Below are 12519 nucleotides of genomic sequence, written 5' to 3'. Positions count from 1 at the left end.
CAATTCTTTGCCACTGTATGACCTTGGAAAAGTCACATTTTTTCTATACTTCAGATTTCTTTGGGCAAGACAGACATTATAACAGTCTCTGCTTGCTTACTTCATTAGTTTGGTATCATATTATTGTGATAATTTTGGCAAAAGAAAGCTGACTATGGTAATAAATCATTTCTAGATGTGCTTTGAGATCTTAGGAGAAAAGTACCATTGGAAAATACTGGAGATACTGAACAAAATCAATACGTCTGTCAAATCCACATATAAGGAAGGGATTTATGGACAAAATAATAGCTCAATGACATTAGTTTTATTAACTCACTTGAACTTTGAAATATAAGCACATCATCCTGAGTGTTTTTATCAGGAAATTTACCGTGCACGAAAATTACTCACTGCTACTTCTTCAATGACAGGAACCTGGTAAAGTTATGCCCATTGCATTAAATTGTCTGATGCCTTAAGATAGCAGATACTGTTTCAACAAACACTTTGCGCTGACAGAATTGTGGAACAGTCCTGGTATCCAATAACCCCACAGTGATCAGAGTCTATCTGTTATCATTTCCCCCCATTTTTTGAACAATTGAGAGAAAGTTTGCCAGAATGATACATTTTACCAAAAAAGCCAAGACTATTTAACTACCAACATTACAACTGCCCAGGGGGTACACATCTACATTTGCTATTGACCTTACTGATTATCATTCAAGAAAAAAATATTCCTTGATGTGGATTGGTTTCAAGAATTAGCATGCAAAAAATGGCACTGATCCTACCTCAGCGCTTCCCCCATGTAGGCATGTATACTTACAGCTGCTGCTCCAGGCCTTTAACAAGGACTTTATGCTAATTTCAAAAAACACAGAATCCTGTAGACTCAACATTGTCTCAACTGGCTGAAACGCAGCAGCAGCAGCAGCAGCAGCAGCAGCACTGAGTTTGTTGATGGATCTCCCTGAGCCGCTGTCCCTTCTCCTCTCACGGGCAGCGGAGTTCTGACCCACAGTGCCTTGGCTTCATTACCATGCAGTCTCAGAGTGACGCACAACCGTAGTGGAACAGTGCTGAATGCAGATGAACCATCACGTTGAATAAAAGCTTACAAGTTCATTGTAAGTGCCCTGAAGGGCATCCTCACCTTTCGTTATGTAGGCATGCACGTGGCCACAAGGATCTCTGTGTTCCTGTGACCGGTTTTGATGAGCTGTGTCTCCCGCGGCTTTCAGAGGAGTCACCAGTGCTAGTAAACAGACAAGGGTAGAGCTCTGCCCTTGGATGCCAACTTTTCTCACGAGCTAAGGGCCTTGGCAATGAAAAGTAAATTTGGATCTAACATGAGATCTTTAAATCTCTTCCTGTAATAGCTGACCAAAAGAAAAAAAATCGGTGGTATTTATCCCAGTCCACTCTCACTTTTCTCTAGGTAGTTTTAGTAGTAAATTCCATCCCTCCACACACCCAGGAGGTAAGCAGTGAATTTCTCAGCATGTTTACGATGAAGCCAAGACCACTGGCCTCACTTAGCCCACCACAGAGAACGCTGGCTAATGGAATGAAAAGCTGATGTAATGAACACCGGGGCTGAGCCCCCACCAGCTCTCTGAGACTGCTCAGCTCAGGACAACTTTCCTCTGCTTCATGCAACTTATTGAAAAGGGAGAACTCTATTACAGTAATAGGATTATTTGTAAAACAGGGTTTTTTGTTTCTAACATGGCATAAAATTCCTCTGAAAATCTTAGAATAGCAATGAATAGCAAGAAATCCTCTTGTCAAATAAAATGCACATTTTAAAAACTCTATGGAAACTTTTAAAACTGAAAACTGGTAATCTGAAAAGCTTACCTGCTTTTCAAAATAGCAGAAAAATTTGAAAATCAAACCCAACAAATAATATTTTCTGTTAACAGCAGAAGAAAAATGCCTTGACCTCATAATTGGTTTACCGTGACTCTGAAGGTCATAAGGCATGTGTTTTTCCATATGTGGCAAACCTTAATATTGATCCACCCTTTAAAAACCACAAAAAAATAAGTAAATTCAGTGATTATAACTGAATAAATTTATTCATAGCCAAATGGCTAGGCATTGCATTAAAAGTTAAAAGAACATTCTTCTATGCACAAGTAATCATACACTAAGGAACATGAAAATCATATTCGTTAGGACATATTCCACGATACTAGTATTATTGAGAATGTCATTTAAAGCTTGTATTTCTTCAGAATAACCCAAGAAATCTGAAGTAAGTCTAGGCCATTCCTACTCCTGAACAGGCCCCAAACCTAAATTCAAGCTGGGGCTGCGAGGCTAACCCCCAGAATCTCGGTAACACAACACCACTGCCTGAACACAGCTGCTCCATCAGAGACATCTCAGGATCAGAGAGGAGCAAGGTTTCCCCTGGTCCGTGGAGCATGGCTGCCTCTGGGTGCTAACGTGAGCAAAGGGCATTCCGCAGTCCCAAACCACTACCGCCTGCATCCCACCCCACAGCAATGCACGTCAACAAACAAAAGGCTCTGGGTGCACAAAATCATATAATTCTTTTTAACTAAAGTACTCATCAAAGTGATTTGACAATACAATCCTCTTTTCATCAGACGGCTGTTAGCAGATTAGCGGAATAAGCTGACCTAGACCCATACAAACTGCATCACCCAATGCCAAGACTCAGAACTGAACTGTGTCAGCAAGCAGACAAGTTGGGAGTATACACCCACATATTTTGCCAGATTTTTTCTACCCCTATGCAGCTAAGCCTATTAGTCTCACACAAGTCTTAAAAGCTACTTAATACTATTTGGCTATAATGTTCCACCAAAGTAACCAAGGTTCATTCCTAGGAAACCTTTATATAAATGATAACAAGTAAAACTAACTGTTTTAACAGAACATCAGAATATGATAACTTTGGGGGGGATTAAAAACTAGGTGATGTTCTCACAACCTTATAAAAAAGGGATTTTCTTCTGCTTGAGTTTCATCTAAATGGATCGAAAAGAATAAATTGGACCTCATAGCTCCTGTTATATCTAATCAGTCTGTTACTATGTGTATACAGCCAAAGCAAATCAACAGTTTCTTTGGGACACAGAAGCATAAAATTAATTTCAGGGCTTATTTTAGAAGTTTTGTTTTACACACACACGGACTCCCTTGTAGACAGAGGACCAGTGAAGATGGCACTTTCCATTCACAGGGAAAATAATTCAGTATGCCCTCGTAAGCAGAGCCTGGGCCCTAAACTTTATTCTTTAATAAAATTAAATAATGGCACCATCCTAACTATTAATCACAACTTTAACAAAGGTTAATGAAAAAGTATTTACTTTGTAATCCTCACTAAACTTTTATCATCCAACTTGCTATCATTAACCAGAAGAACTACACATGCACCCAACAATCCTATAGAGAGGACCAGGGCAGAGGTCCACTATATTTTGAATGCTTTCTCAATCTCTCAATTACTAGTCATATTTTTTAATTACACAAGTACTATTACTCCTATCATTCTCCAAATGAGTTCTCTATCCTTAACCTATGGATTAATAACAGAAACAAACACATAGCCTAGAGCTTATTCTTGCAAAAGAACAGTCAAAACGTCACAGTCAGTCTTCTCTTTTATTCTATAAATTCAAAATTCTCCAGGTTGTATCATACATGTATACTCTGGTCTCATTACCACAGAAGTCATTGTACAGTGCCACACCCTTGGCAAAGCAGAAAAGTCGATTTTAGATAATTTTCTTCAACTATACTCCTCGCCACCTTTTAGATTATTATTTATTAAAGAATGCTTTTAAAATAAGGTTTAGAATATTTTAAAGAAATCACAATGTCAATGTTATCGGCCTTTGTGGAGGTCCTCCCAGCATGGGCCAGATACTGTGAGGCACTGGGTACCAAAGACAACTGTGGCAGTCCCCTCGCCCTCCAGGAGTTAGAAAGTGGGTTTCCCTCTTTTAGTCAATTTCCACTTAATTCTCTGCCCTTTCACTGGCATATTAAGAATCCATAGAATTCATTACCCAATTTACATTTCTAAGTACGAGGTAGGATAGAGGTATACAATCTAATACACACACACACAAAAAATGTATACCAGGAAAAATTCCCAGTAAATACTTAAAAAATACTGCACTTTAGATAGGATCTGAACAAAACATTCCTTGATATACAATAAAGTTTAGATTTAACTGAAAATATCACAAAATACAATTCACTGGAATTTAATGTTCCACCTACCCAAAGAAACCTTCAATTATTAACATCCCGAAGAAGAGTTCAAATATAAATATTATTATTATCTCAGAAATTATTAAACTGGTATAAATAATAACAGCCATAATAAGGAAAAGAATTAAAACTTAGCAAGTTTTTTTTCATACAAAATGTCAACTACCCTATCAATCCTGGAGGCTTCAACAGCCCCTACAGATGTCAGCCTTTTCAGCACGTCCTCGCCTTTTCTGGAGTTCCCAATAGAGCCGAAAGGTTTTCGGAACGGAAGGAAAGATGCCCACAGGTATAGTGAGTCATTAACACCACACATGAAATAGAAAAGGAAAATGGGTGCAAAACTCACTTCATACTTTGCTTTGAGACCTCATTAAACAATGCAACAAAACATTAACAGTAATTATCTATAGTTATTATCAGTAGTTAACATTTACTTCTTAATGTGCTGACTTCTTTGTACAGGAGTGAGCAAAAGTAGGTTTACAGTTTTCATATGGAAAATAATGTAAGAATAAATGGTCTCACATACAACTGTAAACCTACTTTTGCCAACCATGTATATTTCCCAAATGTTCTACAATGAATTTGTTTTAACATTTTTTAACTTCATTGGAGAAAGACAGCAGGGTTCCCTGGAAAAATGGCTGACTCTGGGACTACAGCACCACGGTCACGCAGAGCATCTTGAAGGGCCAACGCTGTAACAGTTTGAGCAACAAAATAAACAGTGTAGTTTTGGAATATAAGCCATGAATATCCATGAATCTACACTGATATAAGTGAGTGATTCCATGCATATGTAAGAAGAAAATCCCACATTATACAGAAAAGAGTTAACCCATACACAGGTTAACCTGACTGGTATCCTTTGGACGTCCTGCTTTCAAGACTGGCCTGTGACCGGCATCTAAGAGCTCAGACTTCAGGAGGGAGGGCCCCGCCATTCCCAGATCGGATGAGTGTGGCTCACACGAAGCCTAACACTGTTGGTGCAAACAGTAGAGTTTATGCTGGACATCTGCTCTCCCCTAGGGAGTCTGGAATTTGGGTATGTGCTAGGCAGTGGGTATCCATGTGATGAGCCCCAACAAAAATCCTGGGCACCGAGTCTCTGATGAGCTCCCCGGTTGGTAACAGCTCACTGCTGGGCAATCACTCGCCTCCTCTATGATGCTACTGGGAGACACGGTGGAGGCGTGCGCCGGGTGTCCCCTGGAGCTCATCCCACCCTCCTTTCACTGTGCTGATTTTGCTTAAGTATCCTTTTGCTGTACTTAATCACAGGTGGGAATACAACTACATGCTCTGTCCTGTGAGTCCTTCTAGCAGATCGTTAAATGTGAGGATGGTCTTGGGGACCTCTGGACACATATTCAGAAAAACTCCAAACAATTTATGCAGATACTTCACCCTCAAGAAGGAGGAGCATTATACCCTGATCCTTAAAAGTGTGAGCTATACTTAGTGACTTTCTTCCAAAGGATACAATATGGACATCAGAGGGAAAGAGGAATGTTATTGAGGAGAAACCTGACAAACACTACTTCAGCCAGCATATCAACATTAAACTCATTAGTGGTAAGTGAAGGGTACACAATCTTGATATGAGATGATGAAAATGGCATTTTCCCTCTGTGTTCTTCCTCCTAAAACCTGTCACCCCAGACTAACCATAAAAAATAACATGGCTAAACCCAAATTAAAGTCTAAAAATACCCAACCAATACCCCTCAACACTTTCAAGGTTATTAAAAACAAGGAGAATCTGAGAAATGTAACTGAATACCCAAAGTGTTCTGTAGATACTCCAGCAGGGTCATACCTTACTAACGGTTACTTGAAACCTGTCTTTACGTAGCTTCAAAATACCCAAAGCAAGCCTCAAAAGATTAAGCTATCAGCAAGTAACTGCCTTCCATACAAAGAGCAACGCTCTAAAAAGGATAGGACAAAATCCAACATTTACCCATGTCCAGCATCCAATGAAAAATTATTAGATGTGTGAAGAAGTGGGAAAATGTGACCCATAAAATTAGCCAATTGAACAGATCCAAAAATGACAGAGATGATGGAATTAAGCATATGGGCCCTTAAAAAGCTATTTATTACATACAGGCTCAAGAACTGGAATGAAAAAATAAATACGATGAAGAGGAAACAGAATATATAAAAAGAGACTCAAATAGAACTTTAAAAGGTAAAATATGTAACATCTAAAACAATAATTCACAGGGTAGGACCAATTAGATTCCATAGGAGAAAAGATTAGTAACCTTGGAGAAATGGAAATAGTAACTCTGCAAAGCCAAGCACAGATGACAAAACAATGAAAATAAGGCACAGAGCCCCACTGACCTTTGGAACGTCAAACGGTCTAACATATGCGTGACTGGACTCTCAGATGAGCGAAGAGAAAATACCATCTGAAGAAATAATGATCAAAACTTTTTAAAAATTGACGAAGACCATAAACCCCCAAACCCCCAAATCTCATCAAACCTCAAGCAAGAACACACATAACAGAAAACGCACGCCAAGGCAGGCCAAAAATCAAACTGCTGAAAGCCAATGAAAAAAGAAAATATTAAAAGCAGTCCAAAACAATGAGATTTCATACAGAGGCACAAAGGTAAAAACGTACACAAGCGTTTCTTCTGAAACTATACGAGGCAGAAGTCGGAGTGATGTCGCTGAAAAGCTTAAAGCATAAACCTGGTGACCTATATTTCTACCTCCAGATACAAGATACAAGCCAAAACCTTTTCGGAGACAGACCAAAGCGGCGGAGATAAAGAGTGTGGGAGTGGGTATGTGTGTCTCCGCATACGTACATGCAAAACTAAAATCACAAATTGTGAGTAAGTGCTGCGAAGGCCGTAACAGGGGTATGACAGAGCACCCAACTAGGCCCCAGTGAGATAAGGTGGCCAGGGGACGGAGGGAACAATATCAGACCTGGAATCTGTTCAGCAGTGAACCTTCTTCTGAAGAATAAACCTGTTATGCTTAACCTAAAAAAGGAAAATACACTGCACTCGATTTGGCAGCACATATACTAAAATTGGAGCAATACAGAGAAGATTAGTATGGCCACTGAGCTAGGATGACATGCAAATTTGTGAAGCATTGAGAGGGGGGAAGGAAAATTAATTAAAATCAAAGTAACTCTGGTTGGCCAGGGTTAGAGCACCAGTCTTCTACCACTTGGTTCTTCTACTTGCCTGAGGAGATTTGCCAAGAAGTCCTGAAATACCCATAGCGCTCCAAGAAATACTGACATTGATCCCTGGCTGGTGTGGCTCAGTTGGTTGGAGTGCCATCCTGTAAACTGAAAGGTCGCAGGTTCGATTCCCAATCAGGGCACATACATAGGTGGCAGGTTTGGTCCCTGGTTGATGGGGGTGCATATGAGAGGCAACAGACTGATGTTTCTCTCTCACATTGATGTTTCTCTCCCTCTCTCTCTCCCTCTTCCCCTCTCTCTAAAATCAATAAGCATGGCCCGGAGTGGTATGGATCAGTGGGCTAGGCGTCATCCCGCAAGCCAAAAGGTTTCTCGTTTGATTCCCAATCACGGCTCTTGCCTGGGTTGCGGGACAGGTTCCCAGTTCTGGGCAACCGATAGAGGTTTCTCTCACACATAGATGTTTTTCTCTCTCTTTCTCCCTCCCTTCCCCTCTCTCTAAAATTAAATAAAATCTTTTAAAATAGTAATAAAATGAAATCAGTAAGCATGTCCCCTGGTGAGAATTAAAAAAAAAAAAGAATTCAAAAAAGGAATACTGAAGTTAATAATCAAATGCTGTAGAAAAGTTTTGAACAGAAATAAGGCCAGACAGACCACTTGATTAATTAGACAAAGAATGGACTTGAGGAGAACACAGTAGAAGCCAAGGGGCTATTTAAATTGCTAAGGTGAGAGAGAATGACTGAAAAAATGAATAGTAACTTAGAGTAATTCGGGAAAAGGCAATAAGGACGGGAAGAAGAAGACGGATACCAATCTTTCCTAATACATACTTCTTGATGTATTTGGTGACTGAGAGGATAGGGAAAAAAAAAAAAAAAAGTAAAGCTGAAATACTCAAAAGGGACCCTTAGGCTTAGGTGACTGCAAGGACGGCGGTGCTAAACATGCAACAGCCAGGTGTAGGTCACAGCAACAAGAACTCTGGCCATGTGGTTCTGGCTACACAGCACAAAAGGGATGGCAGGACTGGAGCTCCGAGGAGGGTAGAGGGACAGACAACCAACCCCACAAGCTTTCCAGCTGTATTCTCCACTGATTTGGGGCGGGGGGGGGGGGGGGGGGGGGACACTGAATTCCTTGTTTTCACGTACTTGCTAGTCAACAATACCACAAATTAATGGCTTCGGCTGAACTGAAGAAAATAAAACAACTACTAAAGAGACATAATAATTCAAATAAAGCACCATGAAAGAACAAATGCAATAAATAAGTGAGTAATGAGGGGAATCTGCTCCTAAGACACTTGAACCAGAATTCCATCGAGATATCTGGATAGAAAGGTCAGGTCAGGCCCAAATTAACTGCTTATTTCAGAAGTACATATCAAGTTTCTGAATTAATGATTATGACTATAACAGTGTTTCTAATAATGGTGAGTTCCATACAAATGTCACAGACGGGACAAATGCACCAATATATTCGTAAATGAGTAACATAAAAGGGTAAAGAAGCATTTTAACAAGGCTCTGTATTTTAGGAGTGGTTACCTATGCAGCAGCACTTCTATCACCTGCGTATGCCTATGGGACAATTACTGTTGCCTTCCTGACACAGGGCATTTATTAATAGCCCAATTGTTCCTAGTTCAATTTCTCTATATTTCACACATAAAATCAAAAAAATTGCTGCCACTGCTTAAAGTGAAGCAGTGCAGACCCTGTAATCATACCTTCTTCTTTCCCTAACAAACCACACTAATTTGGTATCATTTGCCTCAGTGTTAAGACACTTCTTTCATGAATTAAAAAAAAAAAATCTGGTGGTTCTGAATATATTTAAAATTGATTCTTGAGATTCTAGAAATTGTTTTTAATTGTGAAATAATTTTTGAAGATTCTAATAAAAATCCAGATTTCAAATTTTCTATTCAAAGCACTTAATGGATTTGTATTATTACAACACACACAATGTATATTCATTGCCCCAAAAAGAAACTAGATTGTTAGTACTAAGGTACTTTCATTGTCCGTGTTATGTAGATGCAGTGGGAAGAAAGGGGATTTCCGTTGCTGGGAAAGAATAGGTAAAATTCTATGAAACACGATGAACTGGTTTTGGCCGTGAGAACAGGCACTCTCACCAACATGCCAGGGACGTAAACCGTCAACTGCCCAGGGTCTGTGAGGACCTAGGATCGCCTTGTCTGTAAGGCACCCACCACAAAGTGAAGGCTCGCTATTTCCTGCCAGTGCCTTCCTTCCTAACTTTCCCCACAATGTTCTCCCCCACCTTCCTCTCTCACTAAAATCAATAAACCTATTTTTTTTAATTTTTCAAGAAAAACATAATTTGGAAGAACCTACCTTCATAATATTAACATTCTTTTTTTTTTAACATTTTATTTATTGTATTTTTTGAGAGGGGAGAAGGGAGGGAGGAAGAGAGGGAGAGAAACATCAATGTGTGGTTGCCTTTCACGTGCCCCCAACTGGGGACCTGGCCTGCAACCCAGGCATGTGCCCTGACTGGGAATCAAACCAGCGACCCTTTGGCTCGCAGGCTGGCACTTAATCCACTGAGCCACACCAGCCAGGGCATAATCTTAACATTCTTTAAAGCCCCTCTCTAAACCTAGTAAATCAGAACTCACTTTTTAAAATAAGATCCAAAAGGTCATTCTTAAGCCCATTAAAGTTTAGGAGCTACTTTAAATTACACTCATAAAAATATTATCTCGCTTGTCATTTTTGGCACACATCTATACTTACTCAAAGAGTGGGAAATAATAAAGGCACTTTTTCTGTATTCCTTATAAGAACTTTTTTAGAGTTTTTTGAAGTTTCTCTATTCTGTAGACCAGCTTACATTTCTGAGAACAGTCTAAGAGACCATCAGACAGCTTACCTGATCTTAAACAAATCACTCTTTAGAAACAGAAAAATGTATCAGAAGTTTAAGTGAAGGAAGAATTTAGAATTTAGGTAAGGTCATACAAATTTACATCTGTAATATTTACAGTTGTTTTGGATTACTGTTTATCTTTAACAGTTTCAATTAATAAAGCAATGATGGAATGTCTGTTTTCCTGACACAGACTTTAGAAAAAATGTAATTCTAAGAGACAAACAGACTGATCTTCACCTTGATTGTCATCTTCCTACAAAGAATCACCTGAGGTTATCTAGGTTGTCTTTGTAGGTAATTTATTCTCTTAGACAAAACGAAATGAGTAGGCTTAACCAACTGGCAGGACGAGGCGACAGGGACAGGTAGAAGGGACGGGTATGGCCTGGCAAACAATGAACTTCTTTGTGGAGAGGTCCACAAACAGGATTCTATAAGCAACCACTTCAGAATTCCACCTCAGGATATTAAAGGCACAGAGAAAATGTGACAAGCCAACAATTCTCTTTAAAGAATAAACCACCGGGCCTCCCACAGTCACAGAATCACAGATTTTTTTTAACTGGAGAGAGAGTAAAGATCACATAACATAATCCCTTAAATTTCAGATGAGATAGCCAAAGCCCAGGGAGGGTAAGTAATACAGCTGGATCCCAAATCACATTAATAAATACTTATTGAACACCTACTACAGATAAAACACTATTCCAAGGGCTACAGAAAACATAAATAAGGATAATATTAGGCCCCTTCTTCAGAGCTCCCATTCCCTACTTCCCAGGTAAGTTACCTGCAAGTGGCTCTCTGATGTTAGCGATCTTCTTTCCCACTTTGGCCCTCGGGCCGGATCTGGCTCATGGCCTGCAACCGAACACAGAGCTCTGCTGGAACATGGCCACACATGCATTTACGCATCATTGAGGCTCCTCTGCTCCACGAAGTCAGAGCAAGTCATTGTGACAGAGACCTGTGGCATCTACAGCCTAAAGTATTCCCTGCCTGGCCCTTTACAGAAAGCGTTTGCCAAACTCCGTTCTAGATCGTTTGCTCAATTTGAGGCTTGTTTTCTTTCTTCATTTGAAACGAATGAAGGCTGGTTTTGCCTCAGGAACAAGTGCCCACTGAGCCCTGCACTAGATGGTTTTGAAGGAAAAGTCAGTGGGCTAAATATGGCAACTGACAGCAGCTCTCGGTAACAAGTGAAAACTTGCTCTGGCACATAAAGGACAAGAACCAAGTGACACAGAACTCTAATACCCAACAAACATCTACTAACTGCTCACTAAGCACCTGCCATTGGCCGAAGCTCTGGGGGCACCCCCCACATAAGTAAGACCACCTCGGTTCACAAAGAACTCATTAGCTGGTGACAGAAACAACACTTTTCCATCAAATCCAGTCGAAGCTCGCAGACAGCAAGTTAGGAGTCGTGACACAGCGAATAATGAGTTGAGGCTGCAGGGAGAGAAACTGCAAACCCAAGCACAGTCACACAGAGACTTCCATTCCCCTGCAGAGTTCCAGTTCCCGGGAGTCCCCAGGGCTTGGAAGCGGGAGGCAACCATCTCCGGTTGCCTTGCCCGAAGGCCGCTACTTGTACATGGGTGGAGTTAGCTTTAGGACTGTACGTTGCTTCCTGAATTTCTTTTATTGCACATTTTTGTTTAATCTTTCTAAGCACATGTCTTTAGTTATATTTTAAACTTACATTTGGCTTTAGTCATCTTAACCTATTTTACTGTGCTTTTTGCCAACCTCACCTCTATTATTTTCTTTAGCATCTTCCGATACAGATATTATTTTTATCATCTTGTTCATCTTTTTACACTTTTATTATTTCAGCTGTAACTAATATTTACGTAATTATGTATTTTTCCTATCCCCGTTTTTCCAACGATTTTATCTTCGATACAACTCCTTCCTTTTGCTTCTTAAAGTGAGAATAAGAGGGGGTGATCAGTGGAATAGTCAGCCACCAGGAAGGTGTGGTAACTACAAATTAGAACAGGCCCAGCCTTGGAGTGGAGGTGGGTCCTGGGGTCCCGGCGTGCTTAGGGTTTACCCTTCAGTTGGTGAAGCCAGGGATGGTTCGAGAGGGCCCTGGGGCAGCGGCCAAAGGACTGAAGCAGCAGGAGCACTTGGGGGAGGAGACAGAGCAGTCGCTAAGTATCCACTGATTT

General features: G+C 40.3%; 1 protein-coding gene and 1 pseudogene across 17 annotated transcripts in view; one reads left to right on the top strand and one right to left on the bottom strand.

Annotated features, from left to right (window-relative positions):
- FRYL (FRY like transcription coactivator) overlaps window positions 1-12519 on the bottom strand; it is a 230826-nt gene that overhangs the window by 144367 nt on the left and 73940 nt on the right. Inside the window, exon 4 of one of the 17 annotated variants that reach the window (XM_053922998.1) lies at window positions 6601-6668. The exons of 15 other annotated variants lie outside the window; for them this stretch is intronic. Coding sequence is in view for 1 of the 2 variants with exons in the window: in XM_053922993.2 (XP_053778968.1) it covers window positions 812-884 (73 nt within the window). In the remaining variant the exon portion in view is untranslated. Of the gene's footprint in view, window positions 1-811; window positions 1093-6600; window positions 6669-12519 lie in introns of those variants that run through there. One more of the 17 variants, XM_053922993.2, reaches the window with a different exon arrangement.
- LOC112316950 (U6 spliceosomal RNA) lies at window positions 7277-7396 on the top strand (annotated as a pseudogene).

Source organism: Desmodus rotundus, chromosome 4 (genome assembly GCF_022682495.2).
Source record: "Desmodus rotundus isolate HL8 chromosome 4, HLdesRot8A.1, whole genome shotgun sequence".
NCBI classification, from domain to species: domain Eukaryota; kingdom Metazoa; phylum Chordata; class Mammalia; order Chiroptera; family Phyllostomidae; genus Desmodus; species Desmodus rotundus.
This window is presented reverse-complemented; position numbering and strand designations above follow the sequence as displayed.